Source organism: Oncorhynchus tshawytscha, linkage group LG27, assembly GCF_018296145.1.
Source record: "Oncorhynchus tshawytscha isolate Ot180627B linkage group LG27, Otsh_v2.0, whole genome shotgun sequence".
Lineage (NCBI taxonomy): Eukaryota > Metazoa > Chordata > Actinopteri > Salmoniformes > Salmonidae > Oncorhynchus > Oncorhynchus tshawytscha.
The window spans coordinates 14,314,983-14,330,115 of NC_056455.1; the positions used below are offsets into that span (position 1 = coordinate 14,314,983).

At 46.4% G+C, this 15,133-nt stretch overlaps 1 protein-coding gene across 4 annotated transcripts in view; it reads left to right on the top strand.

Moving 5' to 3' along the window:
* The first annotated feature begins 285 nt into the window (after positions 1-285).
* Positions 286-15,133, top strand: part of LOC112258747 (meiosis inhibitor protein 1) — a 32,621-nt gene continuing 17,773 nt past the window's right edge. For 2 of the 4 annotated variants that reach the window (XR_006080152.1, XM_042307579.1), the window contains exons 1-20: positions 286-564; positions 653-808; positions 1,007-1,130; positions 1,216-1,266; positions 1,642-1,715; positions 2,594-2,699; positions 6,707-6,910; positions 7,046-7,215; positions 7,355-7,469; positions 7,554-7,670; positions 7,767-7,866; positions 8,974-9,108; positions 9,197-9,305; positions 9,422-9,513; positions 9,614-9,761; positions 9,866-9,977; positions 10,080-10,140; positions 12,115-12,212; positions 12,453-12,630; positions 13,368-13,518. Coding sequence is in view for 3 of the 4 variants with exons in the window: in XM_042307579.1 (XP_042163513.1) it covers positions 659-808; positions 1,007-1,130; positions 1,216-1,266; positions 1,642-1,715; positions 2,594-2,699; positions 6,707-6,910; positions 7,046-7,215; positions 7,355-7,469; positions 7,554-7,670; positions 7,767-7,866; positions 8,974-9,108; positions 9,197-9,305; positions 9,422-9,513; positions 9,614-9,761; positions 9,866-9,977; positions 10,080-10,140; positions 12,115-12,212; positions 12,453-12,630; positions 13,368-13,518 (2,295 nt within the window). In the remaining variant the exon portion in view is untranslated. The remainder of the gene's footprint in view (positions 565-652; positions 809-1,006; positions 1,131-1,215; positions 1,267-1,641; positions 1,716-2,593; positions 2,700-6,706; positions 6,911-7,045; positions 7,216-7,354; positions 7,470-7,553; positions 7,671-7,766; positions 7,867-8,973; positions 9,109-9,196; positions 9,306-9,421; positions 9,514-9,613; positions 9,762-9,865; positions 9,978-10,079; positions 10,141-12,114; positions 12,213-12,452; positions 12,631-13,367; positions 13,519-15,133) is intronic. The other 2 variants (XM_042307578.1, XM_042307581.1) reach the window with 2 other exon arrangements.

Here is a 15,133-nt window from a genome sequence, read left to right on the forward strand (position 1 = left end):
CACCTTGACAGGAGTCAGATCACTAACTCGCTCTGGTCCAGGGAGTTAAGTGCGTCCGAGCCTGCCATTATGACAGGCCACCAGCAGTTCAGTGGGCTTGTGTTGGACAAAAACGTATTTTATTCCTGGCTTCAATACTGCCACAGGCAGTGCACTTGTTTTTGGTCGCAGGTTCAAATTCGGCTTGAAATAAAGATACCTATTTCTGTGGCAGTCCAAATATCAATGAAGTGGTTTCATTGGTTGAGCCAGAAATGAGCCTTGCTGTCACATGATTCACTATTGACAGTTTTGCCGCGAACATCAGTAGCTAGTTAGCTACATGACTTTCTTTAGAGAAGGTTAAATCTCTGACTTCTCTAGCTACTTGGCTAGACTTGATCGCTTTGTTTGTAATAACATTATTTAGCGGCAGTTAGTTATTTAAGACAACGTTAACCTATTCATTTTGACCCATTATCTGGCAGTTTAAATAAAACTAGTAAATTATCTCCGGTGACAGTCAGCTAGCTAAGCTAAAGTTAGCTAAAGTTAGCGAGCAACCGCGGGAGGAAAGACAAGAAGGTAGGTTACAATACATTTACTTTAGATACATTGAAATATGACCAGTTACACAATAAAACAAACCATTCTGGTCTGCATTGATTTTCAGGGTGAAATGACGAGCGTGGACGTGATTTATGAAAAGATTCACTTCAGGCACGATCCGAAATGGTCTGTTCGTGTTCGCATGGGTCACCCGGACCAGGGCGGCTTGATGATCTGCGTCGCTTGTGTCATTGAGATGATGGAAAGCAACAACGTTGCGGTATGATATCTAAATATTCAACATGTTTTATTAACCACATTTTGGTATTTCTGCTACAACAGCTAACATGACATGAGCTGCCATCAACCCTTATATGCACTTGGCTACCCGTGTGGTTCTATCATGTGAGTGTCCAGGGTATCTTGAAAGGCGCAAATAAAATGTATTATCATTATGACATTTCTTGCCCTTCAATAGTCTGTGAGAAAGTCTGTGGCGCTGTCAGGGATCAGTGGGATCCTGAAGAGCTGTCCTGGGGCTCTGAAGGAGCTGCTACTGCAGGACCACAGGGTCTGTCTGCATTTCACAGCATCTTTACTGGGTACGAAAGATACGCACACGCACACACACACAATTAAACAAAGCCTGGCTTTATCTCTACCATTATTTGACTGTTTTCCGTACAGGGATGCTTCACACAGTAGAGGACCCAGCCACTCTGGAGCAGGCCATACAGGGTAAGAGGAAAGCTTAAATGGCCTGATTATACACACACGGCGGCTTGAGAAGGCTCACTCTTTACTGACTAAATCATAATATCTTTGTACTATTGTCTCAACTTGTACCTCATGTCACCACATTCTATAGCATAACCAGGGTCATTGGCTCTCCTAGTCTGGGTTGAAGAGAGATATGGGTTGTTGAGTGCCTCAGCAGAATTGTTAATTAGAGTGTTGCTGGTTATGGAACCACACAGGACCACTGTGTTGGAGCACTAACAAAATCACTGCCAGGGTAAAGTGTGAAATGCACAATGTGCAAGTTTTCAAAACCGTGTCAATTGAGCTCCATGAATAATGCTATGATAAGTCTCTCTCTTTGTCTTGGTTCAGTGCTGGTTCAGCTGCTCTTGGAGTTACAGAGTGAACAGTATGTGTGCTACATCCTGGATGAGATAGACACACAAGTGAGTAATATCACACATACAGGTCTATCACTATCTCTCTGTTCCAAATTCACTCAGAAACAAAGAGACAGGAATAAATGCCAGATAGAATCTCATGCCTACCCATCGTTTGTACACTAAGCTTGTCGATAGACTTGGATTTTCCACCGTTCTGGTCATCACTTTATTGGCTTTGTCTGTTAATATTAACGTGTTTCTCTCAGTCCAACACTCTCGGTCCAACACTCCGTGCTTCTTCTTCTTCTAATTGCTTGCTGTTTGGGGTTTTAGGCTGGGTTTCTGTACAGCACTTTGAGATATCAGCTGATGTAAGAAGGGCTATATAAATACATTTGATTTGATTTGGATTTGATCTTTACACCAGCAGATGACTGGGTCTAGTACCAGAGAGAGAGAGAGAGACACACACACACACACACACACACACACACACACACACACACACACACACACACACACACACACACACACACACACACACATCAGTTGGGTAAAGCCAGCTTGTTTGGTAAACAGTTGAAATGTTGGCTCTGTAGTCTATGTTGTTGTGTCACCTTGGGAAACAGTAGAAACTCTAGTGTAAGCAGCAGGTGGTAGGGCTGACTGTAGGGTTGACTGGGGATGATAACAGCGGGCTGAGGTGTGGACAAGTCCTCTCACACTACTAGGAAGAAACATGGATTCAAACGATGGAATAAAGAAGTTGGTGCACCTTTGTTACTGGAGGGAATGGAAGGGTTGTGGACTAGCTGTCATTGACAGACGGACAGGAATGAAGTCATACTGTATTCTAGGAATAGATTGAATTGGTTGGTATGAATTCAGACACAAAAGTGCGTGAAAATGATTGTCAAGCCTCCTCTCTGTCCCACGTCCAGCTGTGTGACCAGTCCAGTGTGAGGGGTTTCCTGCCCACCTTCACCTTCTTGGGGAAGCTGGTAGATGCTGTTCCTTCCCTGCCACAGAGCCTGGCCTCCAGCCATGGTGAGACTGTGTTCCACACCTCCACCATCTCTCACCAAGCTCACATTAAAATGCTCTTCATCTCCTTTGTGCTACCTATTGAGTGTTTACCTTGGATCACCCTCAATGCGTTCTCTGACATATTTCTTTTAGCACCGTTACCTGTGTAATGACCAGGTACTTGGTCCATTAGTCATTTGTATCTTAACTTAGGTCAGGTGGGGCTGGCATATTATTGAGAGGTTTTAGCCTGTGTGGTGGTGAGCTGTGTGTGTTATTGTGAATTTGCGTGTACTGGTTTTATAGTTTGGCCACCAGCCAGAGTTGCTGAAAAACAGCACTACTACTTTGACTGCCTGTCTGCCTCCTGCTGTCTGCCTCCTACTATAGTCAATGTTTGCAATAATGATGAAAATTGAACATTAATTGGACTGCGTGTCTGTGCCTTGCTTGTATTTGATATGCTGCCTATATAGCTGCATGTATAACTCCCCACTTGAGTTTTGCATTGGGGCAAAAAACGATCTGCATTTTAACTACATACAAGGCCCTCTAACTGCTATTTAGTCTCTCTGTGATAATGTTAGTAGCCTACAGCATGAGTAAGCTACCTACAGCTGTTCCACGTCTGGGCACCCGAACGATCTAGGCAGCCGAGCTCGTATCCCGACCGGTAACCAGAGTCTGAAAATGAACTCGTCCATTTTCATCGTCCAGTGCCCCGGATGCTTATGTTTGCAATACTGTGACAACAGACACCACGTTTGTACAAACATGTTGATCATGTATTTTTTGTGCAACATGTAAATAGCTGTATGTAGCCTAATTCCCTCCCTGAAAAAATTAAATACAATTGCGCTTATGCTAAATAACCTACTGGGGTATGTAATGCAATAGTTGTAACATGTCGAGCATGTCTTCTGTGTACAACGTTCATTGGAGATCAAGGGGGCGGGGGAAGCAGCAGCGGAGCACTGAGCAGCAGCCAATCAAGGAGGGGGGAGCGGCAGTGAGCGGAGCACTGAGCAACAGCTACGTAGGTAGCAGAGTGGGCAGCAGCTACATACAGTTGAAGTTGGAAGTTTACACTTAGGTTGGAGTCATTAAAACTTGTTTTTCAACCACTCCACAAATTTCTTGTTAACAAACTATAGTTTTGGCAAGTAGGTTAGGACATCTACTTTGTGCATGACACAAGTAATTTTTCCAACAATTGTTTACATACAGATTATTTCACTTATAATTCACTGTATCACAATTCCAGTGGGTCAGACATTTACATACACTAAGTTGACGGTGGCTTTTAAACAGGTTTTACATTCCAGAAAATGATGTCATGGCTTTAGAAGCTTCTGATAGGCTAATTGACATCATTTGAGTCAATTGGAGGTGTACATGTGGATATATTTCAAGGCCTACCTTCAAACTCAGTGCCTCTGCTTGACATCATGGAAAAATCAAAAGAAATCAGCCAAGACCACAGGAAAAAAATGGTAGACCTCCACAAGTCCGGTTCATCCTTTTGAGCAATTTCCAAACACCTGAAGGTACCACGTCCATCTGTACAAACAATAGTACAATAGTATAAACACCATGGGACCACACAGCCGTCATACTGCTCAGGAAGGAGACGTGTTCTGTCTCCTAGAGATGAATGTACTTTGGTGCGAAAAGTGCAAATCAATCACAGAACAACAGGAAAGGACCTTGTGAAGATGCTGGAGGAAACAGGTACACAGGTATCTATATCCAAAGTAAAACAAGTCCTATATCGACATAACCTGAAACGCTGCTCAGCAATGAAGAAGTCACTGCTCCAAAACTGCCATAAAAAAGCCAGACTACGGTTTGCAACTGCACATGGGGACAAAGATCGTACCTTTTGGAGAAATGTCCTCTGGTCTGATGAAACAAAAATAAAACTGTTTGGCCATAATGACCATGGTTATGTTTGGAGGAAAAAGGGGGAGGCTTGCAAGTTGAAGAACACATCCCAACCGTGAAGCACGGGGGTGGCAGCATCATGTTGTGGGGGTGCTTTTCTGCAGGAGGGACTGGTGCACTTCACAAAATAGATGGCATCATGAGGAAAGAAAATTATGTGGATATATTGAAGTAACATCTCAAGACATCAGTGAGGAAGTGAAAGCTTGGTAGTAAATGGGTTTTCCAAATGGACAATGACCCCAAGCATACTTCCAATGTTGTGGCAAAATGGCTTAAGGACAACAAAGTCAAGGTCTTGGAGTGATCATCACAAAGCCCTGACCTCAATCCTATAGAACATTTGTGGGCAGAACTGAAAAAGTGTGTGCGAGCAAGGAGGCCTCCAAACCTGACTCAGTTACACCAGCTCTGTAAGGAGGAATGGGCCAAAATTCACCCAACTTATTGTGGGAAGCTTGTGGAAGGCTACCAAAAACATTTAACCCAAGTTAAACAATTTAAAGGCAATGCTACCAAATACTAACTGAGTGTATGTAAACTTCTGACCCACTGGGAATGTGATGAAAGAAATAAAAGCTGAAAAATCATTCTCTCTACTATTATTCTGACATTTCACATTCTTAAAATGAAGTGGTGATCCTAACTGACCTAAGACATGGAATTTTTACTAGGATTAAATGTCAAGAATTGTGAAAAACTGCTTTAAATGTATTTGGCTAAGGTGTATGTAAACTTCAGACAGAAATGTCTTTATATTTGGCCACAAAACCTTTCCAGAAAATCTAGAACCGCAGCCTCTTCGTAATAGTTTTGTGTGTGTGGACATTCAGTGTTTTACTATTTTGTCTAAGCAGCGGGGTGTCATGAGTCCATGTGGACTGCCACTATTGACAGTGCCTGCCTCTCAGCGAGCTCACGCCTCCCAGCTGATACACAGGCACTGAGGCCCTGAATAGAGAGGGAGAGAGAGAGTACAGTAGAGGGGGAGAAACTATTCAGTACAGAGAACTCAACTCACAAACAGTAGCCACAGCTTGTTTTCAATCATCTGTCGAATTGATGTCATTATTTTCCTTTACATTACTTTGCATAGTGTTGAAATGCACAGGCAGACGTGTTTTCTCCCTCCTTTCTCTCCTCCCGTTTGTATTGTGGTGTAGCCAGACCTGGTTGGAGCCGGGAGTCTCTCCTGGCTGGCTGCCTCTGGAGTCTGACGGGCCTCTAACTCTCAGGCTGGCTGCCTCTGGAGTCTGACGGGCCTCTAACTCTCAGGCTGGCTGCCTCTGGAGTCTGACGGGCCTCTAACTCTCAGGCTGGCTGCCTCTGGAGTCTGACGGGCCTCTAACTCTCAGGCTGGCTGCCTCTGGAGTCTGACGGGTCTCTAACTCTCAGGCTGGCTGCCTCTGGAGTCTGACGGGCCTCTAACTCTCAGGCTGGCTGCCTCTGGAGTCTGATGGGTCTCTAACTCTCAGGCTGGCTGCGTCTGGAGTGTGACGGGCCTCTAACTCTCAGGCTGGCTGCCTCTGGCCTAGACAGGGTGAGTCTGACGGGCCTCTAACTCTCAGGCTGGCTGCCTCTGGAGTCTGACGGGCCTCTAACTCTCAGGCTGGCTGGCTTGTGTGAGCAGCTCAAGCTGGCTGCGTCAAAGTTAAACAAACTCAATTCAACAGGGTGTCTGACTGAGTCTGGTGTGTAGTATCAGCCTGCCATGCTTTATACACACAACGGTCTGTTCACCGCTACTCTCAGCCAAGAGTGTAGCTGGGGTTTAGTTCCTGCTTTGTTCACTGTTTGTTTTCTCACCCATCGGCCATCGCCCTTATGTTCTGTCTGTCTCTGCCTTATTGTGTGTATGTGTCTGTCTCATTTCCTCTCCCCCCACCTCCCTTTTTTCATTCTCTTCCTCTCTCCCCTCCCTCTCTCCCCTCCTCGCTCCCCCAGCAGAGAGGTCCCTCTCTCCCCTCCTCGCTCCCCCTCCCTCTCTCCTCCCTCCTCGCTCCCTCTCCCTCTCTCCCCTTCTCGCTCCCTCTTTCCCTCTCTCCCCTCGCTCCCTCTCTCTCCCTCTCCCTCTCTCGCTCCAGTGCCCCTGTTGGAGCGGTTGTGCTCCACGCTGCTCTACCCAGACGAGGGTCTGAAGGCCTCAGTGTTCTACGTGTGGCAGAGGGTGTGGGGGGCGGGGGGAGCGGCCCAGTCCCTGCCCTCCCCCCTCAGAGACAGGGTGTGTGTGCTGCTGATGCAGACCCTGTCCCACGCCTGCTCCTCTCAGCTCACCATCAACTGCCTGGGTGAGAACCATCATATTTAGGGGGGCGGTGCTTATTACCATATAATAAGCGGCGGTATCATACAATATGTGCATGTAACCTAACATTTAGCATGAATCAGTGAATATGGAAGTATGTTTTCTGTTTGTGCGTCAGGCTTCCTGAAGCAGCTGCTGAAGCTGGGTGAGGTGGTGTCTGTGCTGATGAACAGCCCCTGTGAGCAGATCCGGTCTGATCTGGATCAGAGCCTGGACCAGGACCAAGAGGCCCAGTCCAGCACCCAGCTCTCCCTGGAGCGCTGCTCCCTGCCACTCATACTCAAAAAGGTTTTCACCAATCTACCACCATCTTTTGTTAAAATGTGATAGCAGCAGTACAAGATGTCTTTGACTGATTACATTGCGTTTCTATAAAACAGCAGTGTTTGAAGGCATTGTCATGACGGCTAATGTGTGTGTGTTGTAGCTGTTGCTGTGTGGGGATGAGACATTGCAGGTGGCCAGTGCTCAGTGTATGGCTGCTATCCTGGTCCACTCCCCCAGCCAGTACTGTGCTTCCTTCATCCAGGCAGACGTACCCGGTGAGAGAACTTGTTTGAATGTCTGAGACGCCACTCTGTGAGCGTATCTTTCTCTCCTGTGTCTCATCATTCTCTCTCTCCCAGAGTTTCTGTTTGAGCGTCTGAACTGTGGCAGTGAGGTGCTGCTGTGGTCCGTCTACAGCTGTCTGCTGCTGCTCACTGAGGACCCGCTCTTCTTCTCTCAGTGTCACTCTGTCTACGGTGAGAGAAAGAGGACACATACACACACTCACAGTATGGCATCATAGAATTACTGAGCAAGACGTAAAAGTCACAGTGTGTTTGTGTGTGTGTCAGGTATTGAGTCTCTGGTACGCAGTCTGAAGGAGGCCCTGAGGCTGACTAACGTGGAGGTGCAGAGACAGGGCCTGCTGCTGCTCACAGAGATACTGGACAGGTGAGGCATCAGGTCTGTCTACCTCATACATAACAGTAGAGAGGTGAGGCATCAGGTCTGTCTACCTCATACATAACAGTAGAGAGGTGAGGCATCAGGTCTGTCTACCTCATACATAACAGTAGAGAGGTGAGGCATCAGGTCTGTCTACCTCATACATAACAGTAGAGAGGTGAGGCATCAGGTCTGTCTACCTCATACATAACAGTAGAGAGGTGAGGCATCAGGTCTGTCTACCTCATACATAACAGTAGAGAGGTGAGGCATCAGGTCTGTCTACCTCATACATAACAGTAGAGAGGTGAGGCATCAGGTCTGTCTACCTCATACATAACAGTAGAGAGGTGAGGCATCAGGTCTGTCTACCTCATACATAACAGTAGAGAGGTGAGGCATCAGGTCTGTCTACCTCATACATAACAGTAGAGAGGTGAGGCATCAGGTCTGTCTACCTCATACATAACAGTAGAGAGGTGAGGCATCAGGTCTGTCTACCTCATACATAACAGTAGAGAGGTGAGGCATCAGGTCTGTACCTCATACATAACAGTAGAGAGGTGAGGCATCAGGTCTGTCTACCTCATACATAACAGTAGAGAGGTGAGGCATCAGGTCTGTCTACCTCATACATAACAGCAGAGAGGTGAGGCATCAGGTCTGTCTACCTCATACATAACAGCAGAGAGGTGAGGCATCAGGTCTGTCTACCTCATACATAACAGCAGAGAGGTGAGGCATCAGTATCGCAATTTGTCCTTTACGTTCAGTGAAAGTGACAAGACTGGTCTCAGTGCTGAACAAGCACTAGAGAAAGGTGTGAGAGAGAGGGGTAATTTGACCTCATTCACAATATCTCGTATTTTAAAATGTATTTTTATTTAACTAGGCAAGTCAGTTAAAAACAAATTGTTATTTACAATGACGGCCTACAGCCGTGGGTTGTTCTGAGGATTTTCCAGGTTCCTCTGGGCTATCCAGCGCTGTTGTGGCAACAGCCTGCCTGACCACATCTCTAATGGTGCTGTGTGGCAGACATCAGAACATCACTGTGGAGCGTTGTGACAGAGAGAGGTCACAGCTGTTTATTATCGGTGTGTCTCTCTCCAGGCAGCCTGCGGGGGTGCGTCTGTTCCCCAGCGCTCCAGGGTTTGTGGCCGTGGCAGAGGCAGTGCTCTCTGGAGTCTGCTCCCCCAGTCTGCAGGTGGCAACACAGGCAGCCCACGCTGCCACCGCCCTCCTCAGGTACACAGACGGACGGACGCGTGCTGGCTGTGAGCACCACAAACATGAGCTACATGTTGATTTCTCTCTGTACTGTGTGTCTCTGTAGGGTGAACCACCAGTCCAGCCCAGTACAGTACAAACAGCTGGAGAAGCTGGTGGAAGACATTATTGCCCGGTGCACTGAGCTGCCCTTACCTGCCTCCTCGCGGTGCCGAGTGAGTCAGTCTCTGTTCACCTTTGTGTGTCAGCAAGGGGGAGGGGAAACTCCACTTCACTTCAGGAAACACCATTGGAAAGGTTTCTTGACTGTGTCCCTGTTACTCTCTTCCAGGTGAGCCTGAGAGGAGATGAGCCCAGCAGCCAGGCCTCGAGAGCGGGAGGGTTTCTACTCCAGGCCCTGGTCTGTTTCCATGCCGCCTGCAGGTCAGTGAGGCAGAAGGCAATTGTTGCAGTCACCGATAACATTTACCCCACGCCCCACCCCCTATTTCCAGTGTGTTTAATGTGTGTCTGTGTGTTCCAGGCTAGTGGAGCAGTGTTCGTCTGAGCCTGGCCTGAAGGAGAATGTGTTCACAGCTCCATCCAAGCAGGTTCAGGGTCAGGACCCGCTGGAGTCCCTGTGTCTGTGTCTGCTACACTGCTGTGACACTGTTTGCATCCCCACCGTCACAGTGAGCCCCGCCCCCAGCACACACACGTTCATGCACCATGTGTCTACACATTCACACACTGTGTGTGTGTGTGTGTGTGTGTGTGTGTGTGTGTGTGTGTGTAGAGGCATTGTGAGCTCGCCCCCAACGCCCAGGTACTCCAGCACTTCTTCTCCATCCTGTCGTACCAGTTCTCCCTTCTACCCTCCCTCATGCCCCTCTTCGCTGCCAAACTAGGTGAGGCATGTTGTCCGGGGGTAGGGGGATCATTGTTTTCCTCACCACCAGGTAAAATGACCCATGTCTCCTCCTCCATTCTTCTTCCTCTCTTCTTTCCAGCATCCTCTGGTTTCTTCAGGCTGGCTCTGGAGCACAAAGCTGTCCTCTGTGCAGGAAACCGGTAACAGGAGAACCTGAGAACACACACACACAGACCACTATCACCCCCCCAGACAGATAATTGCTAATGGCTCTGTTATAGTGTGGACTTGTTATTGAGTGGACCCAGTAAAAGTGCCCAGGAAAGTGAGAGGTGACACACAGAAGCTTCTTTCACATCATTTTGTTTCAGTCTGGCCATAAAAGCTCTTCTCTCGTCTGTGGATCAGTCTTGTCTGTTTTGTGTGCAGACGATGAGGAAGCTCACAGGCCAGGCTGGCTATGTGGTTGTGCTTGAGGTTCACTAACTGTAACTCTCCCCTATGAGCTGTAATGAAACTGAGTCCAAAGTGCATTTGGATATTTTTTTTAACTCAATTGAAATGCTAAGTCAGAACATTTACTGCACACAGGAGTAGGTTTGATACCATTATTATATACAGTGGGGAGAACAAGTATTTGATACACTGCTGATTTTGCAGGTTTTCCTACTTACAAAGCATGTAGAGGTCTGTAATTTTTATCATAGGTACACTTCAACTGTGAGAGACGGAATCTAAAACAAAAATCCAGAATATCACATTGTATGAGTTTTAAGCAAATATTTAGCATTTTATTGCATGACAAGTATTTGATCACCTACCAACCAGTAAGAATTCCAGCTCTCACAGACCTGTTAGTTTTTCTTTAAGAATCCCTCCTGTTCTCCACTCATAAAATTGTAGATCTGCACAAGGCTGGGATGGGCTACAGGACAATAGGCAAGCAGCTTGGTGAGAAGGCAACAACTGTTGGCACAATTATTAGAAAATGACCGTCATCTTGAACTTCTTCCAATCACCCTCGGTCTGGGGCTCCATGCAAGATCTCACCTCATGGGGCATAAATGATCATGAGGAAGGTGAGGGATCAGCCCAGAACCAAACGGCAGGACCTGGTTAATGACCTGAAGAGAGCTGGGACCACAGTCTCAAAGAGAACCATTAGTAACACTACGCCATCATGGATTAAAATCCTGCAGTGCACACAAGGTCCCCCTGCTCAAGCCAGCGCATGTTCAGGCCCGTCTGAAGTTTGCCAATGACCATCTGGATGATCCAGAGGAGGAATGGGAGAAGGTCATGTGGTCTGATGAGACAAAAATAGAGCCTTTTGGTCTAAACTCCACTCGCCGTGTTTGGAGGAAGAAGAAGGATGAGTACAACCACAAGAACACTATACCAACTGTGAAGCATGGAGGTGGAAACATTCTTTGGGGATGCTTTTCTGCAAAGGGGACAGGTCGACTGCACCGTATTGAGGAGAGGATGGATGGGGCCATATATCGCGAGATCTTGGCCAACAACCTCCTTCCCTCAGTAAGAGCATTGGAGATGGGTCATGGCTGGTTCTTCCAGCAGGACAACGACCCGAAACACACAGCCAGGGCAACTAAGGAGTGGCTCCGTAAGAAGCATCTCAAGGTCCTGGAGTGGCCTAGCCAGTCTCCAGACCTGAACCCAATAGAAAATCTTTGGATGGAGGTGAAAGTCCGTATTGCCCAGCGACAGCCCCGAAACCTGAAGGATCTGGAGGTCTGTATGGAGGAGTGGGCCAAAATCCCTGCTGCAGTGTGTGCAAACCTGGTCAAGAACTACAGGAAACGTATGATCTCTGTAATTGCAAACAAAGGTTTCTGTACCAAATATTAAGTTCTGCTTTTCTGATGTATCAAATACTTATGTCATGCAATAAAATGCGAATTAATTACTTAAAAATCATACAAATGTGATTTTCTTGATTTTTGGTTTAGATTCTGTGTCTCACAGCAGAAGTGTACCTATGATAAAAATTACAGACCTCTACATGCTTCGAAAGTAGGAAAACCTCCAAAATCGGCAGTGTATCAAATACTTGTTCTCCCCACTGTATAGTGTATAAAAGACAACATCTATCTTTCTTAGTTGTCCCTCCCTCTCTTTTTCACACTCACTCACTCTTTCTCATCTCACGGTAGAAACCCAGCTCTGAATGCAGCCTGCTGTGGTTTTCTGCAGAGGCTCAGTGTCTCTCTTCTGTCCCAACCAGACCCTGCAGCCAGCATCCTCCCACAAGGTACTGACACAACACATTAGCCACGAAAAACACAGTAGCATTAAGGTTTCACGTCACAGTAAAGCTCTTTGGTAGCACTTAAAGTCTGTGGAGAAGGCCTTTGGACTTTATTATGCCGGGTAACGTGTGGTGTGGATGTTCTGTTTGTGACTGTGATGCAATTCAATAATGAACAGGTCTACTGAGAGCTGGTGTCTGTGTTCTCTCTGTCTCTCTGTCTCGTGTGTGTGTGTTCCCCAGACTGTGAGGAGATAGAGGCAGTGTTGAGGTCCAGCCTGCCCTCTCTGTGTTGTCGTGTGTGTGAGTGGCCCTCTCTGCTGTGTGAGTCCCCAGGGCCCCAATGTGACCCTGCCGGCCCCAGGACCACTCAGTACTGTCTGCTCACATTGCTGCACCTGGCCCTGCAGCATGGAGACAGGTACTTGGGGACATGTAGACACTGGCATAGTTGTATGGTTATTAACGACACGGCATTGCTTTGAAAGATGTCTGTTTACTGCGGCCAGTGATTTACATAGCATGGGAGGGTTATGTATGTGTGTCTATACAAAACATTAGGAACACCTGCTCGTTCCATGACATAGCTTCACCTGGATTCACCTGGTCAGTCTATCATCCCTTATTGATGTCACTTGTTAAATCCACTTCTATTAGTGTAGATGAAGGGGAGGAGACAGGTTACAGAAGGATTTGTAAGCCTTGACATATGGATTATGTATGTGAGCCATTCAGAGGTTCAAAGGGCGAGACAAAAGATTTAAGTGCCTTTGCACAGGGTATGGTAGTAGGTGCCAGGCGCCCTGGTTTGAATGTGTCAAGAACTGTAACGCTGCTGGGTTTTTCACACTCAACAGTTTCCCGTGTTTGTCAAGGATGGTCCACTACCAAAAGGACATCCAGCCAACTTGACACAACTGTGGGAAGCATTGGAGTCAACATGGGCCAGCATCCCTGTAGAACGCTTTCAGCCCCTTGTAGAGTCCATGCCCCGACTAATTGAGGCTGTTCTGAAAAAAGGGTGAAACCCATTATTAGGATGGTGTTCATAATGTTTTGTACAATACAATTTACTTCCTGTACCTATCACTGCACCACCAATCGTTGTGTGTGTGCTCGTCCACCATAAAACTTTGTGTGTGTGTGTGTGTGTACCAGGCTGCTCCCTGACTCCACGGTGTTCTCCTGTGTGGTGACTCTGCTGTGCTCTGTGCAGGAGCAGGGAGACTCGGCCCTGCCTCCCTGTGTGCTCAGGTCTGCCCTCTACCTGCTGTCTGTCACACAGGACAAGAGCCCCGACCTGGACTGGGTAAGTCAACTCATTTCAATACGATGATAATAGTGGGCTGCTGGCGCTCTAACAACATGTAATAAATTGCAGAAGGGTTGTTCATTCCTTGGAGTATTTAACTGAAGTTGTGAAGTTGTAGTCAATGAAATAGAATCCCACTTTGGTGCAAAATGCTCCAACTAACACTCTTCATTCTTGGAACTCGGTTATGGAGTTACATCAACTATATATGCCTTTCTTTTTGAAAACTGGTTATTAATGATACCGAAAGAGAGAGAGTTTTCCCCTTTATGTCCACAACAGTGCTAACACAACTCTAGTCCTCAACCCTTTTATGTCCACAACAGTGCTAACACAACTCTAGTCCTCAACCCTTTTATGTCCACAACAGTGCTAACACAACTCTAGTCCTCAACCCTTTTATGTCCACAACAGTGCTAACACAACTCTAGTCCTCAACCCTTTTATGTCCACAACAGGGCTAACACAACTCTAGTCCTCAACCCTTTTATGTCCACAACAGTGCTAACACAACTCTAGTCCTCAACCCTTTTATGTCCACAACAGTGCTAACACAACTCTAGTCCTCAACCCTTTTATGTCCACAACAGTGCTAACACAACTCTAGTCCTCAACCCTTTTATGTCCACAACAGGGCTAACACAACTCTAGTCCTCAACCCTTTTATGTCCACAACAGTGCTAACACAACTCTAGTCCTCAACCCTTTTATGTCCACAACAGTGCTAACACAACTCTAGTCCTCAACCCTTTTATGTCCACAACAGTGCTAACACAACTCTAGTCCTCAACCCTTTTATGTCCACAACAGTGCTAACACAACTCTAGTCCTCAACCCTTTTATGTCCACAACAAGTGCTAACACAACTCTAGTCCTCAACCCTTTGACGCGTATGATCACGTATTTGTGATCGTTGATGAGTGCTCCCTGCAGCGTACAATCTCAAATATGTGATTAGAACAGTAGCAACAGAACGTATGACGCAACAAACGCATCTTAACAGCATTGTTGTCTGAACAGCATCTAAATATTTTATGGTACTGATGGAAAATAAACATCTTAAACTTTATTCCTCAATTTGACCTTTTTATTGTAAAAGATGAATGCGAACTTCATCATCCAATCATCACACGGAACACATCCACAGCCAAACTCATTCCATAAGCCAGTCTAAATGACAGGTTGTGCTGATGTACCACATCTCTGGTGAGCACAAGAGACTAATGTAATGTTGTTTAGAAAATAAATGCGTGTCAACTAAGCTGACAGCAGCTAAATTCTTTATGATGGCAGCCATGTTTTTTATGTTTGACTTGGCAAAAACTCCCTAATCCCAGAATGCCATTCACTATAAGACACAAAGTCAAAGATGGCTGCGCTCATTGCCTGAAAAATATGAACTTAGTTTAGCCACTTTTCAGCATATTACAAATCGTAAAGGTACTTGTTACAGTATATACAAGAACCGGAGCACATGACTTGACAAGCCGTTTACTGTTTTTGACAAAACACAAAGTAAATCAAATGTTTTCACGTCACAGATCATCACACCAAATACAAGCCTACTGCCTAGCCTAACTGTAGCACGAAAGCTAAATAGGGATGAAACCAT